The sequence below is a fragment of the Cynocephalus volans genome, chromosome 1 (assembly GCF_027409185.1).
Source record: "Cynocephalus volans isolate mCynVol1 chromosome 1, mCynVol1.pri, whole genome shotgun sequence".
In the NCBI taxonomy this organism is placed as follows: Eukaryota; Metazoa; Chordata; class Mammalia; order Dermoptera; family Cynocephalidae; genus Cynocephalus; species Cynocephalus volans.
The window spans coordinates 32154748-32181216 of NC_084460.1; the positions used below are offsets into that span (position 1 = coordinate 32154748).

At 52.6% G+C, this 26469-nt stretch overlaps 1 protein-coding gene across 5 annotated transcripts in view; it reads left to right on the forward strand.

Annotated features, from left to right (window-relative positions):
* The first annotated feature begins 3164 nt into the window (after window positions 1-3164).
* Window positions 3165-26469, forward strand: part of DLGAP4 (DLG associated protein 4) — a 98838-nt gene continuing 75533 nt past the window's right edge. For 2 of the 5 annotated variants that reach the window (XM_063089713.1, XM_063089695.1), the window contains exons 1-5: window positions 3165-4163; window positions 6899-7143; window positions 9203-9317; window positions 11813-11863; window positions 14956-15196. In XM_063089713.1, the coding sequence (XP_062945783.1) occupies window positions 3165-4163; window positions 6899-7143; window positions 9203-9317; window positions 11813-11863; window positions 14956-15196 (1651 nt within the window). Of the gene's footprint in view, window positions 4164-6898; window positions 7144-9202; window positions 9318-11812; window positions 11864-14955; window positions 15197-25193; window positions 26242-26469 lie in introns of those variants that run through there. The other 3 variants (XM_063089723.1, XM_063089732.1, XM_063089704.1) reach the window with 2 other exon arrangements.

A 26469-nucleotide genomic window follows, 5' to 3' on the forward strand; every position in this document is an offset into this window, starting at 1 on the left:
GTGGTGGTGGTTGCACAACATTGTAAATGTACTTAATGCTGATGAGTTGTATACTTAAAAATGGTTAAAATGGCAACTGTTCTTTATTTTACTGCAATAAAAATAAAACCTATGCGAGATAGGTAAACCCATAGAGCTAGAAAGCAGGGCCGGCCCGTGGCTCACTCGGGAGAGTGCGGTGCTGAGAACACCAAGGCCCCGGGTTCGGATCCCATATACGGATGGCCGGTTCGCTCACTGGCTGAGCGTGGTGCTCACAACACCAAGTCAAGGGTTAAGATCCCCTTACCGGTCATCTTTTAAAAAAAAAAAAAAAAAAAAATAGAAAGCAGATTGGTGGTTGCCAGGGCCTGGGAAGAGGAGGGAATAGGGAATGATTGCTAACTAGGTACAGGGTTTTCTTTTGGGGTTATGAAAAGTTTTCGGAACTAGGTGGAGGTAGTGGTTACATAGCATTTCGTATGTACTAAATGTCACTGAATTGTACACTTTATTTTATTTTCATTTTTTATTTTTTGGTTGGCTGGCCCATACAGGGATCCAAACACTTGGCCTTGGTGTTATAACACCTCGATCTAACCAGCTATGAATTGTACACTTTAAAATGTCTAATTTTATATGATGTAAATTTCTCCTCAATTTTAAAAAAAGTATGGAAAAATAAAATCTATGATATGCAACCACATAGGTACTCAGGGGAAAATGTATAGCCTTTCTGTGTCACATTTATTATAATATAAGGAAGTCAGAAAACAAATGAACTAAGGTGTTAGAAGAAATAGAGAACGCTGTACCCAGTGTTAGCAGGGGGTGATGGATGAGACACCTTCCAGGAGGTGATTTGAACCTCTAGAACTGTACTGTTCAACATGGTAGCCACTTGCCACATGTGCTATTTAAATTTAAATTAGTTAAAATGAAATAAAATTGAAAATCTTGTCCCTCAGTTGCACGAGCTGCACTTCAGGCGCTCTGTAGCCACATGTGCCTAGTAGTTAGCATAATGGACAGCACAGATCTGGGGGAAGATAGACAGTAAAGTAGCAAACAAGTAAGCACAGGAGAGATTCCAAGAGTGATGCGAACCACAGAGAAAATCCAGCAGTGGGGGAGCTTGGCTGGCAGGTGGGGAGCGAGAGATGGGGCGAGGCTGGAGGAGCTGATGGGAGCTGGACCATCTGGGCCTGTGGAAACCCACTCTTTGCTGAGGCATCTCCTCGTGTGCCCCATCCTCCCTGCTCTCTGCCCTTAGCTGGTGGAGGCAGCCCCAACACCATCCTCTTTCTTTGCAGACCCTCCAGTTCAGAAGGGCCAGTGGGCTGGGGCCTGCATTAAGAGTCAAGGGACCTGGGTCACAGACTTGGCTCTGTGGCCTCGTGCTGTCTGTTCCCCAGGGTGACTTCTGTCTCACAGGAGGCCATGTGGCTGTAGCCTCTTTCAGTTCTAGAGGTCAGAAGTCTAACATGGGTCACAGGGCTACATTCTTTCTTGAGGCTCTAGGGGAGAACCCGTCTCCTTGCCTCTTCTAGCTCCTAAAGGCTGCCTGTGTCCCTTGGCTTGTGACCCCACATCACTCTGACTTCTGCTTCTGCCATTACATCTTCTCTGATTCTGACCCTCATGCCTCCTTCTTAGAAGGACCCATGCAGTTAGGTTGTGCCCATCCAGATAATCCACAATAATCTTCCCATCTCAAGATCCTTAACTTAATCACACCTGCGAAGTTCTTTTTAACAAGGACATGGGGATACTTGGGAGCCATTATTCTGCCCACCACACTTGGCTTTAGCCAGATCCTGTGCACTCTGACCTGGCCCAGCCCCTCAGAGAACCCTCCCCTTACTGCCCTTGCCCTCACTTGCTCTGCTCCAGCCACGCTGACTCTTTGCCCACCCTCAGCACACCTCAGCCCAGGCCAGACCAAGCCTTGGGACTCTTCCAAGCAGGAATGGTGGGTCCAAGGCTTAGAGACCTCGCTGACCTTCCCTCTGCTCCATGGTAGACAGGAAGACTGAAGCCCAGAAAAGGGAAGGGACTTGCCTGAGTTTGGGATTAGTACTTCCAGGATGGTACTGGCTGGAAGACCCAGGGAATCAGCTACTCCAACTGCCCCATTTTACAGATGGAGAAACTGAGGCACAGTGACTCCACCTAAATTCCACCCCCTTGTGAAGCCTTGCCCTGTCCACCCAGAGTCCTGAGGATGTGCCCCTGTTATCAGCTCTCTGAGAACTCTATCCCAGACCATCATTGCTTCAACCTGATGGGAAATGATGGGCCTACTGGGTGTGTTGGCCTCTTTGGTGTCTGCAGCCCCCAGCACCTGGCCCAGAGGTCACACTTGGTAGACATTTATTTGGTAAGAGACAGCGCAGGTTTTTACAGAGGTTTTACATTCCTCTGTTGTAAGAATTCCTCTGTTAAAATAAAGAGTTGGACAGCACTGCCCTCGGACCTGGGTCAGATGGGCCCCCTGCTCTGGGTCCTACTCTTTAGAAGGCCTCTCTGGCCCTCTAAAGGGTTGGGTTTTTCCACATAAGGCACACTATTCGGCGGCCCAGGGCACATGCCCACCAGGCCTGCATCCCCCCTCTAGACCATACCCTGGACCCTGGGATTCCCTATCCAAGTGACCCCAAGCCTGTTTCCATGGAAGACTGGCACTGCCAGTGGGATCATTCCGAGGCATGAGGACTGGGCATTTGGGGGGCATGTGAACAGAGTTTGCATATGTAGGCTGGGGTGCACTTGAGCGTGCAGCTCCTCAGGGTGAAGGACAGAGTTCGAGATGGGAAGAGAATCGGGGGCAGCTCCCTACCCCCATGTTCTACCATGGAATTTGAAGGAGGCCAAGAACTCTGAGTCAGAACCTGGATTTCCAGGTTATTATGAAAATATATTCATCAAGTAGGAGAGTGGAATATATTTTGTTTGTCTGGCTTAAGTTGTAACTCTTCTTTATATAACGATCACACAGGCCTCCATTTATACTCCCGTCCTCGGCCCAGAGATCCTCCCCTGCTGAGATCTGACTTTCCCAGCACCTGTCCCCTCCAAATCCAGCTCACCTCTCTCTGTCTTCTCTCTGCAGGGTAGCTGCTGCCCGGGAGAGGCGACCCGGGCGCCCCACTAGGGCCACGGCCCCTGCCCTGTGGGCCGGGATCATGAAAGGCCTCGGTGACAGCCGCCCCCGCCACCTCTCTGACAGCCTGGACCCACCACATGAGCCACTGTTCGCAGGGCCTGACCGCAACCCCTACCTGCTATCGCCTACGGAGGCCTTCGCCCGCGAGGCCCGCTTCCCTGGGCAGAATGCTCTGGCCGGGGATGGTCTCTTCCCGCTCAACAACCAGCTGCCGCCACCCAGCAGCACCTTTCCCCGCATCCACTACAACTCCCACTTCGAGGTGCCAGAGGAGAGCCCCTTCCCCAGCCATGCCCAGGCTACCAAGATCAACCGGCTGCCTGCCAACCTCCTGGACCAGTTTGAGAAGCAGCTGCCCATCCACCGCGATGGCTTCAGCACCCTCCAGTTCCCCCGCGGGGAGGCCAAGGCCCGTGGCGAGAGCCCCGGACGCATCCGCCACCTGGTGCACTCAGTCCAGCGGCTCTTCTTCACCAAGGCACCCTCACTGGAGGGCGCAGCAGGCAAGGTCGGTGGCAATGGCAGCAAGAAAGGTGGCATGGAGGACAGCAAGGGCCGCAGGGCCAAAAGCAAGGAGCGGGCCAAGGCCGGGGAGCCCAAACGGCGCAGCCGCTCCAACATCTCGGGCTGGTGGAGCTCCGATGACAACTTGGATGGTGAGGGTGGTGCCTTCCGCAGCAGTGGCCCAGCCTCCGGTTTGATGACACTCGGCCGCCAGGCGGAACGCACCCAGCCACGCTACTTCATGCATGCCTACAACACCATCAGCGGGCACATGCTGAAAGCTGCCAAGAACAACACCACCGAGCTGACCGCCCCGCCACCCCCGCCTGTGCCCCCAGCTGCTTGCCCCAGCCTTGGAGTGGGCACTGACACCAACTATGTCAAACGGGGCTCCTGGTCCACTCTGACCCTCAGCCACGCCCACGAGGTCTGTCAGAAGACCTCAGCCACCTTGGATAAGAGCCTGCTAAAGTCCAAATCCTGCCACCAGGGTCTAGCCTACCATTACCTGCAGGTGGGTCTCTTCCAGGGTGACGGTGGAGTGAAGGTTGTGGCGGGGGGCACCAGTTTTGAGGTCCATCTGTACCACAGATTCACTTGGGAAGTCACTTCACCTGGGCATCTTTTGCTTGGCTAAGGAATGGGTGGCTGATGGTCCTTGCTAATAAGGGATTCCTTCCACTAGTCATGCTCTCAGCAGATATTGATTAGGGTCCTTCTGAACCCAGTTCTGAATAGGGACTAAAGTATGTCCCTGCCCTTTAGAAGACAAATCTGGAAGCTGTGCCATCCCATCCCTCTCACAGGACAAATTGCGTGGCATTCTAACTGCCAGCCTCCTGCCTGCCACCCCTATCAGACTGGTGGCTCCTTGAGGACAGGGACAACATCTGATGCAGTCATGTGTCCAGGACAGGGTCTGGCATGGAGGAAATGCTCAGGAAATGTGAGAGAGGGAGGAGTAGATGGACAGATGGACAATTAAGTGAACAGAGATAGAAATAAATAAGATACAGTCCTGATTATCAGGATGCTGGGGGAGAAAGATAGCTATGTCAGTGTGGGCAGAGTGTGATGGGACCTGCCCCCAGGGCTGCAGGAGCCCAAGAGGGCCTCATCCAGTTTGGAGGAGGAGCCTTCTTCTTTCAAAAGTTAACACTTATTATGTGCCATGTCCACACAGCTTGAAAGTGGCAGAAAGCTCAGAGTTGTCCTGCTGCTGCACATTTCCTAAGGGCTCTCAAGGGGAGGGTGTGAACTGGATGGCTTCCGGGGACAGAGTCCAGGCCATGGATGGAGGTTATAGGAAGCCAATTTCAGATGGGAGGGCCTGCTGCTCTGCAGGTAGTGAGTACCTCATCCCGAGGGGTATGCAAGCACAGGCCTGGCCAGCTCCTGGGAACCCACCTTAGATGCATTTTGAACCAGTAGAACTTCAAGGTCTGATGAAGCCCTAGGTTCTTATCCTCTGTAAAAGTCCAGAGACAGTGAGTATGGGGGAACGACTATTTTTTTAATAGCAAGAAATTGAAATCTAGGCAGTATTTTATACATGTAGGGCTTTTGTGGCTCTCATCTACTTCCTTAGTTTAGAAACACTAAGGAGGGTGTTTCCTGGCTTCCTCTCAAAATGGTGTAGTTTGGTTTGAGCATGTGGAAATGCCTCAAGAACACCATGAGAGGGGGTCCCTGCAGGCCCTGGGCCTTGTGCTGCCTGCTTGGGTGACAAGGAGTGAGTGGGTGGTCAGTAACAGGTTCTGTGCAGGGATGTACAAAGCCCCGTGCCCAAGGGACAGTGGCGATAGTACGGACAGACCAGCAAGTGGTTTGGAGGTAGAATGCGCAGGCCCTAGTGACAATCAGCTGGGGGTGGGGGTAGTGAGAAGACTGAAGCAGGGCCTGGGATAGGATTCCCAGATGGGACCTTCCCTCAGGGGGAGGTGGACACAGGCATTGAGAAGGGTGTGGTGCCTTGTAGGTGTGATGATCGGTAAGTGATGAAGACTTGGTACCCTGTTCTCTGGAACATGTGGACCTGGCATCCATGGTGAAGTGTGCAGCCTGGAGAGGGGGTACACTCTGTGTATGTTGAGGCGTGGACACTGTAGGGTGGGCACATATTGAGATGTGTGTCCACAGTGCAGTGGTTGCTGGTGTGGATGTGAGGAGGGTGTGTAGTGGGGAGGAAAGATGCGCGTGTGCATGTTATGCACATGTGGAGGGGTGGCCGCTGGTGTGCATCCCTGGGGAGGTGTGTGGTCCACTCTGGGTACTTGCTGAGGGGTGTGGAGAGGAAGGGCATGCTTCTCTGTACTTGTTCACATATGTGTATGTGACGAGGCGTGTTTATTCTGTGCTTGGGCTGAGGTGTGCATAAGTGCTGAGATGTGGGATTAATTCACCACGAAGTGACCAGCCGTTGTGTGTACATAGCAGTGTGAATTAGGTAACCAAGGAGTGTAGACTGTGCACTGCTCCAGAGGGGAAGGACAGATGAGTTTGGTTACTGGGGACCAGGCGGACAGCTGTGATCTCACTTGCCTTTATCATAACCCCATTCCATGGATGGGGCCCCTGAGGTTCAGATGGAAAAACTGAGCCCTTTTTCCAGCTCACCATGTGGCTGCCTCACCCAGGCAAGCCCCTCTGCTCTCTGTGCCTCGGTTTCCCCACCCTTGGGAACAAAGAATGTTGATTGGCTCTGGGACCCATCCCCCATGCTGATGTGCCTGGGTCCTCTGACCCCCGTCCCAGAGTCAGTCCCTGGATCCAGGTGCTCTCTCTGCAGGTGACTTCCCTGCCTTAGCCTGTGGTGTGCAGAGGGATCATAAGCCATCCCCTGAGACAGCACAAGCGAAGTGATGAGAACACTGTGGGTGCTCAGTGAAGGTGACTGCGGTGAGGCCATTGTGACCAGAGGGCCTGGGGCAAACCCGGCCTGGCATCCATGGAGAAATCTGAGGCTGGAGAGGGGCAGGGACTTGCTTAAGGCCATACAGTGAAGCTGTGACAGAGCCGGTTCTGGATCCCTGGTATCCATCCCTCCGAGCCCAGGGCTCTGCCGTGCTGCTGGGTGGTTTCAAAGGCAGTAAACCCAGCACAGAGGCCAAACTCTCCGAGGTGGGCAGCGAGGAGGCTTCAGGACCTGGAGCTGGGGGTTCTCGCCCCGGGCTCATTTTCCAGCTGATGAGCCCGAAGCCGGTCTGCACCTCGGCGCAAATCCCGCTGAGTCCTGCCCCGCATCCCCAGGTGCCCGGAGGCGGTGGCGGCGAGTGGAGCACCGCGCTGCTGTCCCCCCGCGAGGCGGACGCCGCGGCCGAGGGCCCCATCCCGTGCCGGCGCATGCGCAGCGGCAGCTACATCAAGGCCATGGGCGACGAGGACAGCGACGAGTCCGGCGGCAGTCCTAAGCCCTCACCCAAGACCGCGGCGCGGCGCCAGAGCTACCTGAGGGCCACGCAGCAGTCCCTGGGAGAGCAGAGCAACCCCCGCAGGTGAGCGCGAAGCCCCGCCCACAGGGTCCCGCCCACAGGCAAGCCCTGCCCACCTGTGGGCCCACCTCCCCGAGAGGACCGCCCCCTACAGTGAGCCCCGCGCCGCGGAAGCCCCGCCCCCAGGCTAGCCCCTCCTCCTCTAGCCCCGCCCACCTGTGCGCTCTCCTCTGGGAAAGCCTCTTTCAGCACTTTTAAGCCCAGCTCGCATGCAAACCTTGTCCGCTGGCTGAGCCTCTCGCAGGTATGCCCCGCCCTGGGAGCCTGCCTTCCTCGCCTTCGGACACTCCGGTAGAGCCCAGCCCCACACATGAATCCTGCCCCTCAGCCTCAGATCCAGGTGAACTCGCTCCTATGATGATCCAGCCTCCCCAGGTGAACCTGCCCTCAGGTTAGCTCCGTCCCTGGGATCCTCGTCCTTAGGTTGGCCCTGCACTCTGATGAGTTGAACCCGAACAGCCCCGCCATTTGGTGAACCACCCCTGGAGCCCCACCCACAGTTAAGTCCTGACCACGGTGAGCCTCATCCTTTGGTAAACCCCGCCCATTATGAGAGCCTGTCTCTGGTGATTGGTCCAGGTAAACCCTGCCCACAGGAGGCACATCCCCAGGTGAGTTCCACTCCCACAGGGGAACTGCCCCAGGGGATTCTCTTCTTCCCGTTAGGAGAACCCTGCCTTTAGTAAGCCTGTCACTAGTACCAGCACTGCCCAGGAAAGGCCAGAGCTCCCTCTGCACTTGCCCCTGTAACTGATCCCTGTGGTGAGCTGCAAAACTGGGGGGGGGGGGGGTGAATCCTGAAGTCAAAGAGAAATAGCCTTCGCTTGTCCCAACACCCTGCCTGGAATTCCACCATTCGAGCCCCATCCTATTGCTTTAAGACTTGGAAGAGTTAGAGGGATCAGCCTTATTCCTAGTTCTTCAACTACTGGGGGCACAAGCCACGGCTTCATAGAAGAGGTAGCCTGGGAAGACAGGGACATGGGGAAGAGAGCGGGTCGGGTGACAATGGCACTGAGGCAGGGAGGGGACAGGGTACTCAGAGCAGCCAGGAGTCTAGCTGGCTGGGCAGAAGGCAGACCCTCCAGGTTGAGATTTGGGACACCACCAGCCGGTCCCAGGTCTGTCCCTCTCTGAGCCTTAGTTTCCCCATCTTCAAGTGAAGGGGCTGAGCTAGATAATCTCTAAGACCCCTTCTGGTCCTGAGATACTACAATTCTATGAAGGACCAGCAGGCCTTACAGTGGGAGAGGTGGTCAGGACGGGTCACAGGCCTTGAATGAGAGGGGATCAACAATAATAGTAATAGTAATGGCTGCTGTCTATTAGCACTTGCCTTGCTGGCCACTGTGCCTGACCCAGTGCACTTTGATCTGCATCACTGAATCCTCACCACAGCCCCGGCAGGCAGGTAGTGTCCTCCTCATTTTACAGGTGAGGAAACAGACTTAAGCAGGGTTGGTGACTTGCCCAGGGTCACCCACCGGAGGAAGGTGGATTCTAATCCAAGCCCTTCTGTGTCAGGGGACTGAGCTGTTGGATGCTTTACGCAGAACAGGGATTGCGGGAGGCCCAGGGTCAGGGAGATGTGAGAAAGATTGAGAAGCTGGTGCCATGGGGATAAGTGGTGAGTCTTCGAGGACCTGGTAGAAGTCACCTGGACATCATGGCAGATGTCAAGGCTGTGAGCCTTGACCAACCTTTTCTATCCAGTCTCTGGAATTGCTCCAGACTTGCATAAGGGGAAGAAGGGGGCTATAGAATTGGGCAGGGACAGCCTCAGGATTAAAACAGTCAAATGCAAGCTTGTGCTGCCACCTTATGGCGGCAGTGGGTATGACAGTTAAGGGCTGCCCATGCCCCACAGAAAGTCAAGGCCTCCAAAAGCTTGGAGTGCTCCCCTTGCTCATTGGTCCCCACACTGCCCAGACTGGCATTGACTTCCATTTTTCCCTCTGCCACTGGATGACTTTAGCCAGTCTTTTCCCTTCTGGGCCTCAGTTTCCCAGGCTGAACAATGAATGGGTGGGCTGAGCCCCATCTGCTCCCCACCCCCTACTAGGAGTCTGGACCGCCTGGATTCAGTGGACGTGCTACTGCCTTCCAAGTGTCCAAGCTGGGAAGAGGACTACAATCCCGTCAGCGAAAGCCTCAATGACTCCAGCTGCATCAGCCAGGTGAGGGTGACAGGCAGGCTGGGAGGTCAGTGGGCTGGGAGAGCCCCAGTTCCCCCCAGAAGAAGGACAGATGTCTAGGCCCAGCCCTTGCTGAGTGGTCCCCAAATGTCTGCGCTGCACTTCTGTTTGGTCTTTGTTCCTGAAGCTGCCTGTGTGTGTCTTTCTGCTCCACCTACTGTCCTGTGGCTGGAAAGCAAAGTCGTGGGGCCTGACACTCGTGGCCTCCTGGCAAGGACCCTGAGGGAGGAAGCCCATGCCACTGCCGTAAGCCCAGGCTGCTAGCAGGGGCTCTGGGCTTTGTAATCTCTCACTGGGTTCAGAACCATGAGCATAGGAAACTGGAGACCTGGGTCTGAGTCCCAGTCTTGTCACTGACAGTATGACCCCAGGACAAGTCACCTCCCTTCCCTGAGCCTCAGTTTCTTGGTTTACTGGAGGAGGGTAATAATTCCTATTTCAGAGGGTTGTTGTGAAGAATGAATGAGATAATGAACGATGTGCTCAGCAAAGGGTAACTAACTTTATGGTTATTATTATCATTTTGCTGTGTGACCTCGGGCAAGTTACTTCTCTACTCTGGACCTCTGTGCCCACTTGCTGAGTGGCATATACCCATATACCCATTCCACAGATGAGGAAACTGAGGCTCTGAGAGGTGAGGTCATGCAACTAGGAGGAAGCAAAGCTGGGCAGGGATCTGGGGGCTGTCCAGTCCAGACCTGGACCCCAGCCCCTGCAATGTGCACAGTACTTTATGGTTTGCAAAGGGAGAAGCAACCAGGGCTTGAGGGCTCCGCCCGTGGTGTGGATGGGGAGATGAGGTCCAGAATAGGCAGACACTTGCTGGTAGTAGCCCAGTTAGGCAGTGTGGCAGCCAGGTGCAGACCCAGCCTCCTTTCTGGGCAGGAACAGACCTTGGCCCCAGTATATACAGGGCTGGTAGACCACTTAGGACAAGAAGGCCTTGGGACCCTGACTCCTCGCCACTCTGTTATGCCTGGCCAAGTCCCCCCAGCTGCCCCCACCCCCACCACTGCCATTCCCATACTCCCAGGAGGCAGACCTCAGATGTGGGGAGGGGTAGAGTACCCCAGCCCACAGTACCCTCTGCCCCTGCCACCTTTATTCAGGCCCCACCAAGTCTCACCCAATTGGCTGTCCTGGCCTCCATGCCTGCCACCTCCAATCTGTCCTCGGTGGCCAGAAGGAGCTTGTAAAAGATATAAGTCAGATCACTCCACACCCCTGCTTCAAATCTCCCGTGGCTCCCAATGCACCCCAGGGGAAAGCCAGAGTCCTTACTTGCAGCTGTGAAGCCCTGCAAGACCCAGGCCCCGCCTCCCCCACGGCTCTGTCCCTCACTGTGCTGCAGCACATGGCCTCTGTTCTGCTCCTCACACCGGCACCACCTAATCCCTACCTTGGGCTTCTGCCTTTGCTGTTCCCTCTACCAGGAGCTTCCTTCTCTCAGTTCTTCGTACAGCTGGCTTCTTGTGTTTCAGGTCTTGGTTCAATGTCACCTCCTCAGAGAGATCTTCCCTGACCACTGTCAAAGTAGTTCCCACCCTCCACACACACTGTTCCTGTGCCCTGCTTAACTTATCACTACCTGGAATTATATATATTGTTTTGCTTGTTTACTTAATGTTTGTCTCCCTCTTAAGACTGGGATCTCCCGGCAGGCGGGGACTTTGCTGTCTTGGTCCCTGCAGTGTCCCCAACACCTGGCACAGGGCAGATGCTCAGTAGGTGTTTGCTGAATGGACAGTGTCCCTCCCATTCTGCCACATTCTTGGGTCTCTCAGTCTTCCTGTTTGTGTGTGTCTGCCTCTTTTTCTCTCTCCATCCTATCTTCCCTCACTCATACTTTTTTCTGATTCTCTTCTGTGCATCTCCATCTCTGTGTTTCTCTTTGTGTCTGTCTGTCTCTCTCACACAACCCATCTCTATCCCCCACCTGGCCTTGGCACCTGGAACACATTTGCGCTTTGACTACCCAAAAAGGCTCATGGAGTCAGCTGGGCTGAGGATCCCAGCAGGTCTCACCTACCACCTCCTTCCTAGCCCCAGCTTTATCCTAATCCAGGGTGCTCTGAACCCCCAAACCCTCACCCCTAGGAGCTTGAGTGACCCAAGCCACATTTGTGGCCCCAAAGTCAGAGATGTCCCAGCTTACGGAAGAGAAATCTCTGGGCTCCATCCCTAATCTCTATGTTCAGGTGGGCTGCCTGCCCAGGTGAGAGGGGGCAGACAGAACATCCATGACCCCGAAGAGGACTTGTAAACAGAAGATTACAAGTCTTTGGTAATGCCCAGCTCCAGAAAGAGTGAGCCTCCCATCTCCGGAGGGAGCCAAGTGAAACTTCCTAGCAGCTGGGCCCAGCTAGTCTGGGGAGGAGGTTAGACCAGGCAGCCTCAAGTTCTCTTGCATCTGAGCCTGAATACCCTACCCCAGACCTGGTCTTCCCGTAACCCTCACACTCTCTTTCCTGCAGATTTTTGGACAGGCCTCCCTGATCCCCCAGTTGTTTGGCCATGAGCAGCAGGTCAGTATGTTTGGCATCCTTTTGCACCCCAATCTCAGAGTCCAGGGCTGGGTCTTTGGCCTGACATCTGAGTGGTCCTAGCACCCAGCTTGGGCAGGTACAAGCAGAGCCATCACAGGAAAGCCACCCCAATGAGGATGGAGTTGATGCTCACATTCATGTCCTGACCGTCCACTCCCTACCCCTATCGCTTCACTTCTCTGTGCCTCAGTTTCCTCCTCTCAAAAATGGGAAAGAATGAGAAAGTTTCTATGGATGTGGCAAAAAAAAAAAAAATAACCCCGGGGTAATGAGAGGTGTTCCCTAAAAGTCTTCTGGCTTCTTCCCTCCCCTCATCCCCCAAAGCCTGGGTCAGGTCTGCGGAGACTGTTTTATTTGGACAGGTGGGGGGCTGGGGGCCGATGGTATTAGCTTCCAGGTCCCAGCCCCCATATCCCCTAGAACTCTAGCAGCACCTTTAAGGATGTTGGGAGGTGGCCAGTTGGTTCATTGGTTAGAGCACACTGTTATAACATCAAGATTAAGGGTTCAGATCTTGGTGCCGGCCAGCCACCAAAAAAATAAAAATAAAAAAGATGTTGGAGTGAATGCAGAGACTTTTCAACTTTACAAAAGTTGGTGAAGGTGGTACCAGTCATGGCACTGTCTGGCTGCCCACAGAGCACACCCTTCCATACACACTCATCCTGCCCTGGAAGTGGCCCTCTTCTCCCTCCCAGGCCCCAGGCTCCAGCCCCAAGACCATAAAGTGGGGCAGGAAAGGTGCTCTGATCTCAACCCCTCATTGTAACCAGGAGTGGGCAAGGGACTGTCCAAGGCCACACATCCCACAGGGGCAAAACTAGGACTGGGCCCACATCTCCTGATTCTAACCGTGGATACCTAATGTGTCTCTCTCCCCCGTGTCATAGAAACTGTGTGTTCCTTTTGAACACGTTATTCAAGAGGGTCTTTAGGGAGTTCATGGTGGGTAAGGTGACCTGTTCCTCCGCTAGCTTCAGTAGCTATGTGGTAAGGATGTGATATGTTGGCATACAAAGCCCCAGGGCATTGCCCCCCACACAGTAAGTCCTCAGTGATACACTTACCAGCAGCACCAATCACAGCCTAGGAGCATCTTCACCAACACTCACAAATCCATGTGCTCACTTCACATAGCTGCCTGTATTAATAGGAACAGGCTACGAGGTGCTCACTCTCCTGGACACTATACTAAGCACATGATGTAAATTATCTCATAAGGCTATCTGGTTAGCTCAGTTGGTTAGAGTGCGGTGTTATGACACCAAGGTCAAGGGTTTGGATCCCTGTAACAGCCAGCTGTGCTCCCCCCAAAAAAAACGAAAATGAAAAAAAATTATCTCATATAATCTTGACAACAACCCTATGAAATCAGGACTATAACTAACCCCATTTTACAGATGGGGAAACCAAGGCACAGAGAGATTAAGTGACTTGCCCTTGTTCATATTGCGAGGAATTGATGGACCTAGGATTGAAACCCTGGCAGTCCAGATCCAGGGCTGTGCTGTTACTGTGCAATCCTAAAGCAAGTCCTTGTTGCCCTTGGCAATCACAAAGGTCTCTCAGCATACTTCACGTTTCAGCTCTGGAGGAAAGCAATATCTTTAATACCCCCTCCAAGTGAATTTTGGGTATGCCACATGGCTTATATTTTAACTTAGCACTGTCCAATAGAACTTTCTACAATGATAGAAATGTTCTATAATCTACATTGTTCACTAAGGTAGCCACCAGTCACTTACGGTTCTTAAGTAAGTGAAATGTGGTCAGTGTGACTACGAACTTTATTTAAATTTAATTAATTTAAATCTAAACAGCCACACATGGCTAGTGGTTACTATATTGGACGGCACAGATTTAGACCTTACTAAAAACCCTCCAAACTGGGTGATGATCAATCTAGTCGTTTTACCTGATGCAGTCTCGGACGAGTACACAGGCATTCCATTTCATGTAGATGAGGAAAAACTGGCCCAGAGAGGATAATGATGGCCTGAGGTCACACGGCTGGGTCAGGGGCAGAGCTGGCCCTAGGCCTAGATCCATCTTTTCCTCCACACAGTGTTCAGTTGACTTGTGTTCCTTCCCCTCTAGCACAGCTCCCTTCACGACCTCCACCTACTGCTCATCTTTGGCCAGCTTACTCCCCAGCTTATACTCTGGTTCCCGGTTACTGACATGGCCTGAGATGTGGGTCAGATAGCCCTTCTAGAACTCTTGGAGAGTGTGTATAGGTGAGGCCCCTCTATGCTCACACCCCCAGCTTCAGATTTGCAGGATTTTAGACGGTCATCTCTGGAGGGACACTTAGGGACCATCTAGATGAGGTTGAACTAGAAGCAAGATGGTAAATAGTATACATGTCACAGTTCTCCATACTGCCCATGGCAGACATCAATAATCAATCCTTGCTGCCACTACCCTCATTCCAGTCTTATCTTCTCTCACCAGACTATCACATCAGCTTCTTCTCTGGCCTCTTCCTACATTCCAGATCCCCTCCCCAACACCCATTCTGTACACTAGAGCTAGATTAACCCTCCTTAAATACACATTTGGAGTATTGGTCCTGCCACTTCCTCACTGGGCACCCCCATCCCCTCCCTGGCAAATGTCTTCCCCTCACTGGCCCTTGGCTTCTTGCTTATAAAATGAAGGGATTGGACCATAAAATGGTAATTATCCAGCATACCTACTCCCACCCCCACGCCAACATTCAGGACAGACATTACTAATTCATTATAGATTTCTTTCATGGTGAATTCTTAAAAGCTATCAGTCGATCAATGTGGACACACAAGATACAATGTAGTTAACATCCTGCTAGTATTCCAACTTCCAAAGCTAATATTCCAACTTTCTCTGCATTGTAGATATGGGAAAATTGGGGCACAGAGAGTTAAGTGGGGCTGTTCATTTCTTAAGGGCTCCATTTGCCCATCCCATATCCTGAGTGGGAAGGGAGGAGGGGTGGGGCTGAGGGAGGGCCTCAAAGACTGTCCAGCCCTGCAGCTGAGCCAACCAGGATGAGCGAAGCTGGCCCCTGATGCCTGCCTTTGCCTGGACAGGTACGGGAGGCAGATCTGAGCGACCAGTACGAGGTGGCTTGTGAGTCGGCCTGCAGCGAAGCGGAGTCAACAGCGGCCGAGGCGCTGGACTTGCCGCTGCCCAGCTATTTCCGCTCCCGCAGCCACAGCTACCTGCGTGCCATCCAGGCAGGCTGCTCACAAGAGGAGGACAGTGTCTCCCTGCAGTCCCTCTCTCCACCACCCAGCACCAGCAGCCTCAGTAACAGTCGCACGCTTCCAAGTGAGTACCATAATGGGGGAAGGTTGTGTTTTCTCTGCTTGCAGGGGGAATGCCAGGGAGGAATCCATAGCATGCTGGCCAGCATTGGAGAGATGGTTGGGAGCAAAAACAAGAGGGCTTGGGGCTGAACTTCTGACCAACTTGTGAACTGGAGTTCAAACGGGCAGAAGCAGATACCACCACTGGGGGGTTGGGAAGGGGGATGGTGTTAGAGAGGGCTAGAGCTTGCGGGATACTTGCTTGTCCCTGACTTTCCAGCTCCCTGGCTTAGAACAGCCACGGGCTCATAGGCAGGGCTTGCTGAAGCCCAACCTACCTACCTGTAGGGATTAGTTCAGGTAGGCAAACCTATAGGGAGGATAAGAACCTACAGGGAAGGCCGAGCCTGCAGTCAGAGGATGAGACCTGCATTGAACCCTCTCAAAGGGATGATTCTGCAGGTTTTTCTTACATTCACAATCAGGGATAACCTATTCTTCCTAATTCTTGTTCTAAATCCTCTGATGATAACCCATGCGTGATCAGAGAAAAAGAGACCCTGTGTCACTGAACAAGCCATGAAATAATAGAGAATAAAGACCAAGGAAAAACATAAAATGATTTCTGGTTTAGTAGAAAGAGCTTTGAGCTTACTCTGGCTAGGTAGTTCTCCTCCCTGAGCCTCAGTTTCCCATCTATAAATTGAGGGCACAAGTCAGACCCCAGAGAGCTCTTGGGGAGATGAAATAAGACTGTGCATAGAAAGTGTTTAGGCATGGCCTTGCGCATGGTAGGAGATTGAAAATTGGTAGCTGTTATTACTGGTTCTCAGCCTTGACCCAGTTTCCAGACAATCAAAGGCAGTTGAGGTTGGAGAGTTGTAGGAAGAGAGACAACTGCTTCAAGTGCTCAGTTGACAAATGAACTTGAATCCCATAGGTATTCTATACACAGGTAACTTATGAACTGATCTTTGCAGGGAACAGAATAAGAAAGACTGTCTCATTATTTATTGCCTTTCGAACCCTCTCTGGTCTTCCTGCCCTGCTCCTGGGTGATATTTGGGGCAGATCCCTGAGCTTTTCCAGTCACTTTTAGAATTTAAGGAACAGTCTTGTTTTCAGGTATTAAGAGTCCAGTCTGGTCTAATTTCAAAAGTTCAGTCTTGTCCACCTCAAATTTCATGAACCCACAGCTGGGGCCTGACTGGGAAGCCCACAGTGCAGAGCTACGTATGGTGGTCACTGTTTTCTCTGTTCCTTGTCCACCAATGGCTGTTTCTGGTTCCTCCAGGTAAAAAGGGAAGGTAGTTAGGGCAAGCATCATCTCACATTGGGGCTGTCTGTATGACTGATGTTGCATGCTGGCCTCCTTTTACCCTACAGGGCCCTCCTGGTGCCTTCTTTCCTGACATGGGCAATCCCCCTTTGACCCAATCATCTTATTTCTCTCAGCTTCTCCATCTATCATATGTCCCCCTCCTCCCCACTCAGCATCTTTTTCACTAGGGGACCTGGCCTTGCTAGCCAGGCATCTTGGGCAGAATCTTCTGAAGATGACTCCAGTTCTACTTTCTCCCTCGGTGATCACTTAACCCATTTGAAAATGAGGGCCTTTGCCTTGGGGAACTCTGAAAGAATGGACTGGTCTGCTACAGCCTTCCTACTAGACCTGCTGTCATGGGGAGCCCTACCAGCATCTCCACTTTAGAGGTCTCCAGGCAGGAGTTGAGGCCAAGGTTCTACAGCCTCCAAATCCAGGGGAGCCCTGCCATGCTCTCCCAGGCATTCGACTACAGTCCCATGGGTAAAGGTCACATCCTCCATATCCTCACACCCATGAGAAGTTCTCTAAGTATGAGGTGGGCCGGGAGGGACCTATAACACCCCCAGCAATTCTCTTCCTATAAATCCTAAGTCACCAGTTTCCCCAACCCCAATCATTCATGAATGTGTGAAGAGAGGTGTTGGGCTACATGTCCCACGACTGTTTGGGTCCCTGAATTGGTCAGCTCTTGCTACAATAATGCTGCTTAATAAGCAACCACAAAATTGGTGTAATATAACAATTAACACTTATTTCTTGCTCCCAAGTGTGTCAGCTAGGACAGCTCTACTCCACGTGTGTTTCATCCTCCTCCTGGGACCAAAGGGTCCTCCTGGGATCAGTGGCCTAGCCAGGACATATTCTCCTCATGGTGATGGCAGAAGACAAGAGAGCAAGCCTAACTAACTACATAAGCACATCTCAAGGCCCCTGCGTGTATAATATCTGCTAACATCCTATTGGCCGATGCAAGTCATGTAACTGAGCTCAAAGACAAGGGATGGAGAAGTACCCTCTCACCTTTGTGTACAAAACCTGTATTTATATGACAAAGGGTGTAGATACAGGAAGGGGTGAAGAATCAGCATCAATAATTCAATCTACCATAGTCCATTCTCTTGGCCACATTTATTCACGTCCCTCCACATGGAAAACACTTATCCCCAAGACCCCCAAAAGTCTCATCCAAGCATGGCCTCAAGATCCTCTGTATCAGGTCTGGATGTGGCTCCTCTTGATTGATCAACCTGTGATCTAAAAAATAAGTCATCTGCCGTGTAGCCCAGCTCTCCCTCCCACACAGCATACCTGATGAAACAGGGACAGGATAACTGCAGTTCGCACTCCTGTTCAGAAAAGGGGAGAATGGGGATTCAGAGATTATTAATTCATGGCAATTCTACAGTCCTTCTTGGCAAATATTGGGCAAATACTCTGGCATAAGGAATATTCCTTGATTAGGCCCAAGTTCTACTCCGTGGGGTTGATTCTCCAGTCCATTGTCCTTCACAGCTCTTGGCTCTGCTCTCTGAAAGCCCTTCCTTGTCTGTCAGCATTTTGGGCCACTTCTAAAAACAACATTGGAGAATGTGACTTTTGAGCAGTTGAACACCTTTCTTAGCCTGATTCCTCCCTGAAGAAAGACACAGGGGTAGATGTCTTTTTACCTCTAGAATGGTCTTAATCCCCTTAACCTAAGATAATCAGTGTTACCCATGCACCTACCTCAAACACCTTATGGGTTTTCTATGTATTGTTTCCATGTAACTCCATGTGCCGAATGCCACATACCCACAATTATTTTCAGTCATGCCTCTCTCTCTCGATTTAATTACTTTGGGTATATCAGTCTTCTGTGGGACCAAGCCCTTAAGCTTTCTGTGAGTTCTTTTGACCAGCTGAGGGCATCTCCTAGATGGTACCTTACTATTTTTAGAGAATTAATAAGAGGTATTATAACCACACACTTGATTTGGTCTGGTCCCCATGCTATATCTTAACTGCCTATGACCTTGGTTTGATCTTTGTCCCCAGGCTTTATCTTAATTTGAGAATGATTTACTGGCTGGAGAGGCTAGAGTTGACGAATTTATTTTTCAACTCAGCAAATTCTGGGATTTCTCTGTTTCCTCTAAACAGTCCCTACAGATTGGCTATTTCTTTTATGAGTGCCTCTCTTTCTTATAAGTATTTATCAAATGCAGCCAGAAGGAGCCAGCTCTTGCTTTCAGCATTTTGCCTGGAATCTGTCTTGCCCAAATCCATTTGCTCTCTTCAAGTTGCCATAGACAACAGTTTTACCAAGAGTTTTATTTCTACATAATACAGGTCACCGTTTTTCAAACTTCCTGTAACAGTTGACTCACCACTTGGTCCCAGAGCCAATGCTATATATTTTCAGTTTTTGTTGCTATCACACCTCACTCTTGGTACTAATTTCTGTATCAGTCAACTGTTATCACAACAATGTTATGCAACAAAGCACATAACTTCAGTAGCACACAATAGTAAGCATTTGTTCTCACTCATGAGTTTGCAGATCAGCTGGTTCTGCTCCACATGTCCTACATCTTCCCCCTGGGACTAAAGGGTTCTCCCAGCATCAGTGACCTAGCCAGGGCATGTTCTTCCCATGGTGGTGGTAGAAGTATAAGAGGGCAGATCTCACTATGCGAGCACATTTCAAGTCTCTCTTTGTGTTACATCTCTGTGTCACATCTGCTTACATCCTATTGGTCAAACAAGTCACATGAGTCCAAAGCCAAGTTCCAGTGAAGTACATTCTACCTTTTGTAGGAGAAACTGTGGTTGTATAGCAAAGGGTACGGGGTACAGGGAGGGGTTGAGAATTGGGGCCAATCATTCAATCAGTCACAGCCCCCCCAGCACATCCTGTATGGATTAGCCAGCATTCAGCTTTCAACGTAAAGATGTGGGGCTCCGATTATACTCAGTTTGGGGGCTCTAGCCAAAACCAAGATAGATAAGAAAGTATTTGTAACAATGTCTCACATCTACCCAAACATGTACACATATGCACCTACTTATAGGCATATATAAAGCCTCATACTCTTAGACCTATATCTGATGTGAAATCAGATGTAAAAACACATGCATACTGGTATTCTCACGTGTACACATATACACTTAATATCGACATTCATCAGCACACATACTCACATACATGTATGTCTCCTTCAAGGCTCATGTCACCTACACACCTGTGAGGAAGTCAGGCCTCTAGCAGACTGGGGCCACTAAAACATTCACCCTCCCAAGTTTTCCCAGTCAGCCCTCCCTCCAGATCTCCACAATGACCACTACATACTTGTTCCTTGTTCCTCTGCCTTCTGATTCCCTCACGATCAGCAGGTGAACTCAACTACCTCACCGGGAAAACTAAAGCCACCAGATTTTCCATTCCATGGCCAAAGCTGCAGCTGGTCCATATGATACTTTGTGCTGAATTACGAAAGGGCACTCCCCCTTAGGACACATAAGAGTTATCTGCTGAAAACTTGTCATGATGGACAGTTTTTATTAGAAGAAGTTCTTTTACTTCCATTTGCCAGAAATTTGTCATAATAATTACATAATTTGATCATATCTATGTTGTAAACGGCACCCCCCTTGTATGTGGCATCCTTAATCAGTGTAAAACCTGTGTAACCATACATGGCCATCCTGCCCATAAGCACCTCCCTCCACACGAACACACACCAACACACACAGGCACACCCTCATTCAGCCACTGTCTTCCTGTAGGGGTCACCCCTGCTCAGAAGGCCCTCCTCTTCCTCAGTATCTGTCTCCAAGGAGTGAGCAGCAGGGTCCTGCCCCCACCCCACCCCCAACCGAGGGCTATTCTGAGCCCCCAAGTTGCTGAGGGGCATGAAAGCTCTTTGTCCCTCTCACATGGGCACATATGCACTCAGCCACATGGAGGCGGGTGGAGAGATGCGGGCGAGGGGTGGTTGTTGATGAAGCTAGAGCCTGGCAGGGCATGGAGTTGCCCACCCACTCAGAGCTGGCCAGCTTCCCAGATGCCAGTGCTGCTACTGCCACTCCCCCTCCCGCCCCCTTTCTGACCCAGATTCCACATTCCAGAAATAGCTGTGGCAGGTGACTGGCAGGCGGGGTCAGCTCCAGCTGGGATGGTGGGGGAAGCAGCAGCCTGGCTGTGCATATGTGCCCCTCCCCAGCCAAAGGAGTTACCTGAGAGGGGACATGGTGGTGCCATCACCCCTCAGTCCGCCCTGATCCTGCCTCTCCTCTCTCTACACCTCTGAGAAAGAGAGGAAGGAAGGACAGAGAAAAGCCTCCCTCATGCTCCTTCCCTTAGTGCTTGTTCCCCCAACCTTCCTTCCTTTCTTCCAGCTTCCCTTCCCCTTCCTCTCCCTCTCTCTCTCCCCTACCATCTCTGCCTTCTGTCTGTCTCCTTCAGTCCTCTGTTTCTCTCCCCCCGCCCTCTCTCCCTTCCTTCCCTCTCAGTTTCTGGCCCTCCCCCGTCCTCCGTTTCTGTGTCTCTCCCACTCCCTCTGAATCACACAGGAGGCTGGGACATCACCAGGGGCCTTGGCAAGCATGTTGGTAGTGGGCTGCTGGGCGGCACCCCTGCTCCTGCCAACTGCGTTCTCAGTACCTGCACATGTGTACGTGTGTGCGCATGTACACACACACACACACACACACACACACACACGTACACATACTTGGGGTCACTCTCTGGCAATACTTGAGGCTCTGGGCTGAGTTGGGATAGGTTCTGGACCAGGAAACACCCTTGCTCCTTACTCAGGGACCCTAAGTTCTAGTTTCAGCTCTGCTGTGTCACTCTGAGGGGGTCCCTGCCCCTCCCTGGGCCTCAAATTCTCCATCCATATTGCCAGGCTTGGGTTTGGAGACCCCCCAAGCACCTCCCATATGTGACCATCCAAGTCACTGGCTGCTCTGCCCTCCCTTCTTTGTCCCCACTTCCATCTCCCAGAACATTCCCAGTTTCTTCTCTGATTCACTCCCTTCTGCCCCCAAATACACAAGAAAAGAGGCTGACAAAATTCCAGTAAGCAATCAACCCTCCAGTCAACCTTGTCCCCCAAGCCTACACACCCAGTCCCAGCCCTCCCCAATCTCTGTTTATTACACTGCAGGCTCCTGTCAACTCAGCCCATCTAGTCCCCACAGTGTCAAGGCTAAGAGGAACCTCAAAGACCATCATGTCCAAAAATTGCAAATAGACAACTCATGTGTGATCTCTGCTCTCTGGAGCTCAGGACTGAGATTTAGTTAAGCAGAGAAGTGTGCTACCATTGATTAGTGATGTCTGCTGTGGCCAGGATCTTTACACACATCTGCTATTCCTGATTTAACCCAGTTAACCCAATATATGCACAAACAGGCATATACACATTTGCAGATATTTCACAAAGAAACTGCAACTTAGAGAAGATAGTGTCAAGCTCAAGGTCACCCAGCTAGTAAGTCAAGGAGTTGTATCCTACCTGGGTGTGCCTGACTTCAAAACCTTGAGTTCTCCTCTGTCTTGTGTGTGTGTCAGCTATCCAAGGCCCAGGTAAAGAGGTATGGTATGGTTGCAGGAGTTTCAGGGAGAAACAACATATGACAACATAACATGGTCAGGATGGATTAGAGGCTGGTGCAATGGTTCAGGCAAGGGACAGTAAGGAACGGGCAGGGGCCACAGAGTCAGAGAGTAATGGCAGGATCCAGGAGGCCTTCTCAGAGTGAGTCATGAGGAGCCCAAATTTCACACTGCTGAAGTGGGCACCTCTCCGCAGAGGGGACTGTGCAGAAGGCAGGCTTACTCCCCGGGACTTCCCCAAGCCCTTGGACCAAGATATTCCTGGTTAATTGAGTGCCTACTGTGTGCTAAGTGCACAGACTGTCACTCTTCTAAGCCTCATTTTTAGGAAGATCCACTGAGCCTTCTGGGGGAAAAAGTGACCAGGACTGAAGGACTGGTGGGCAGAACTTTACCCTGAGGATTGAGACTCTTGGACAAGACAGGTATTCCTTACAGTGTACGGGGGTGGAGAAGTCACTCCAAAGGAGGAGGGACTAAAGTACTTACATAGAACCTTGGAGGCCCTGCAGCATGGTGGCTAAGGATACGAGCCTTGCAATCAGGCAGTCCTTTCATCAATAGATGTTTATTGATCAACTACTATGGGCCAGACTGTGCTGTAGACACCAAGGATGCATTAGAGAACAAAACAGAAACCCCTGCCTTCATGGACAGCACATTCTATTGGGAGGGAAAGGGGGCAGACAAAGCAATAAACACAAATATGTGTGTGGTTTATTGGAAAGTAGCACAAGATACGGGGTACTGGGAGTGCTGGCAGAGCAAGGAGATGGGTGTTGAGGTCTCAACAGGGTAACTAGGGGAGAACTCATTGAGAAAAAAACTTTAAGCAAAGACCTGAAGGAAGTGAGGGAATGAGTGGTGCTAGAAGTACTCCAGGCAGGTGCAAAGGCTCTGAGGCAGGAGGGTGCCTGGTGTGTTGAAGGACCAGCAGGGGACAGTGTGGCTGGGGCAGAGCAATCGAGGAGAGAGAGCCGGTGGTGAGAGAAGAGGTCAGAGGAGGGGCAGGGGAGGGTTAGGCCTGGCCACAGGCCATGGAAAGGACTTTGGCTTTGGCTGTGAGAAGGGGAACCACTGAGGCATTTGGAGCAGAGGAGTGACATGACCCGATTTACATCTTAAAAGTAACACTCAGCCTGCTGTGTAGAGCCTTGACTGAGGGGCAAAAAGTGGGTGAGGCAGTCATGCCGGGGTGATGGTGGCTTACCCAGGGTGGTGGTGAGGGTGGTGGTGAGGGTGGTGGTGATAACTCGCTTCATCTGGGAGGTGTTCTGAATGTACAGCTGACAGAAACCCTCGCTGGATTGGATGAAGGGTGGGAGGAAAGGAGAACAGCTAAAGGGGTGACAATAAAGGATTGTTTTGCAGCCGGGTAGAGTGGGGAGCCCTCACTCCCCTAATTTCCAATTCTGGCCATCTAGGACAGGAAGGCTGGGAAAGACTTAGGAGCCCCTATGCCCAGGCTGGGAATCAGGAGGGCTAAGTCCTGCCTACCTGACACTTCAGGCGAGGGTCCAGCCAACTCTGCTTTGCAGGAATTCCAGCCAAACTAGGGACTGTTAGGACAAGGACCTAGTACACAGTAGGTGCTCTACAAATGTTTTAGGAGAACCTAAGACATCACCATCAGAAGGAATGGCTGAAATCCCCTAGCCCAGGGATCTTAAACTTGGTAAAATACAAACTCTGAGCTCGCCTGAGTTCTGCCCTGGGAATTTGCATTTAATCAATGCTCCCAGTGACCTTGATTCAAAGGGTCAACCTAGGTTCCCACTTTGAGAAATCCTGCCTTGGTAGTTTCTCTCTAGGGAGCAGATGGGCTAGTGAGTCACAGAGAGGGAAAGGAACTTGTCCAAGGTAACACAGGGAATGTATTACTGAATTTGGGAGAGGAAAATGAGATAATGAAATCTCTTCCTGTGCTGCCTTGAGTTGTCAGTGTCCGTGACGAATTTACCCTGATTTTTGCTAAGTAAATCAATTTAAAGATAAACATTAAGTGAATGGCACAGATGTAGCATAGTGACAGTGAGTAGGATGAAGGAAACTACCACAGGTACTTTCAAAGTGCTTAGCCCAGTGCCTGGCATCAAAATGGCCAGTAAGCCTCCGTGGCTTTTGTTATTTTTATACCTTAATGCCAAAAATCATGACAGTTGTATTGGAAACACTGTATCATCTTTTTCAGCCCTCGCAACAAACCTCTGAGATATCGAAGATTCTTTTCTCAATTTTATTTTTGGGAAAACAGATGCAGAGAGAAGGGAAGAGACTTGCCTAGGTCACGCAGCAAGACAGGAGTTGGGTCTGTGGATGGCAGACCTAACTGCTGGTGGGGTCTGGAGAGATGAGGCCCGCAAAAGAGCGACAGGACCAGGATCGAGTGAGGAGACGGGATTGGCGGGGGAGAAGCAGGGCACTGGGAAATCGAGGAGGAGGCGCGAAGGCGGCGCCTACCGCCCAGCCGGCTCGGGCTAGGCGCTTGGCTCTCCAAGACACCATGGGTGCGCTATTGTTTTATTTTACCGAGGAGGAAAGGAACGTTGAGCGAGGCTGAAAGAGCAAGTCGTCCAAGGGTCCAGAAACACCTAGGATGTACAGTCTATGAGATCTGAAGGCTAATCTGACTGTGCGGGGGGTAGAAAGCCACCTCAGGCTCCTTCCTCTGAGCCTCAGTTTCCCGCGTTACAGTGAGGTGTCGGGGAGAGAACCGATGCCACCTCCAGGCCGGCCCGCCTCCCGCACGGAGCATGCGTCGCATTCCAGCTGGAACCGGTTTGGCGCGATAGCTCGAGGGGCGGAGTCCCCGGTGCGCGGGCATGCGCGTGCCGACGTAGGCGCGAGCTCCCTTCCGGAGCAGGTCGGCCTGGGAGTGGGCTGGACTGAGCGGCCTGCGCGCCTGCGCAGCTGCCAGGCCGCGCGAACGCCAAATCACGTGCCGAGCGGGCTGTGCGCGCCCCCGCCTGGCCTGGGAGTCCCGGGCGGCGCGCGCGCGCGCGGCTGACGCGGGGGGCGGGGCGGGGCGGGGCAGGCGAGGGGCTTTAACCCGGAGGCCCCGCCCCTCGGGCGTACAAAACCGGAGCCTCGGGCCGGGCCGCGTGAGGGAGGAGGGTGAGTTCCCGCCGCTGGCCGCAGCAGCCGCCAGTCCGTTCGTCACTCCGTCCGTCTGTCCGGTCCACGTCGTCGCCGCCGCCTCCTCAGCCCGGACGCCCGGGGCCCACCCAGCGCCGCCCGGAGCAGCCGCGGCCCCGCGAGGAGACGGGCGCCGCCCCCGCCCGGCCCGGCCCTGCCCTGCCCTGCCCTCCTCCCCGTCTGTCCGTCCGTCCGCCCGCCCGCCTGCGCTTCCGTCCTCCTGTCCGGCAGCCAGCCCTCTGGCCCGTGTCCCCGCTCAGCCCGCTTTGTCTCTCCCCGGCTCTCTGTCTCTTTGTCTCTGCCCTCGCGCTCCCTTACAGCCCCTCCCTCGCTCTCCGATTCGGGTCCCCTCAGAGCGCTCCTCGCATCCCTTAGAGCCTCCCTTTCTGGGTGCCCCGTTCTTCGGGTGTCCCTCCTTCAGAACACCCTCCACTCTCCCCCAGGACGCCCCCTGAGCTTCCCACACATCCTTTGGGAGTCCTCCTTTCAGTCAGTACCCCCAAATCCCTGGGGTCTTGCCTCCTCTGAGCCCCCATTCCCTCGGGGTTTTCCCTCTTCTCGGTGTCCCCCATATCCGCTGGGACCTCCTAGGTCCCTTGGGATCTCTCTCCTTGGGACCCCCAGTATCTCCCCAGCTCCCTGACTTCAGAACCCCTCTCTGCCTTCCCTTGGCTTGTCCCCCGTCGCTGTCTCTCCTTGTTCTCTCAGGATTCCGAGCATCCTCATTTTCTTTGGATCGGGGTCCCCTACTTTGCTCTCCCTGCCGCTCTGCGCCCCCACATCTGTGTCGGTGGTCTCACCACTCTGTCTTTGGCACTGAAGCTACCCCTTTGAGCCTGCTCCTTTGTCCGGGGCCCTTGGTCCCCCTTGCTTTCTTTGCTCCTGCCCCTTGTCTCCCCTTCTCTCTGCTCCCGTGTCTCTCCCTCTCCCTTTTTCTGTCTTTGCTGGGTCTCTGGCCCCCATCCGGCCCTCATGGCTTTGTGTCTGGAGCTCTTGAAGCAATGTGAGTGGTGGGGTGTCCGGGTCGGGCCGGAGTCGGCCCGCAGGCTGGCCGCGGCCGAGGCTCCATGGGGTTGGCGCTGGGGCAAGGGCTGGCGCTGGGGCAAGGGCTGGCACTGGGGCAAGGAGGCTCTGGGGCCTCCCCACAAAGAGGGGCAAGAAGGGAGGGGCCAGGCTGTCTGGCGGAGGAGGGAGTGGGGGGCCTTCCTGCTCTTAGGCTTCTGCTTTAGTT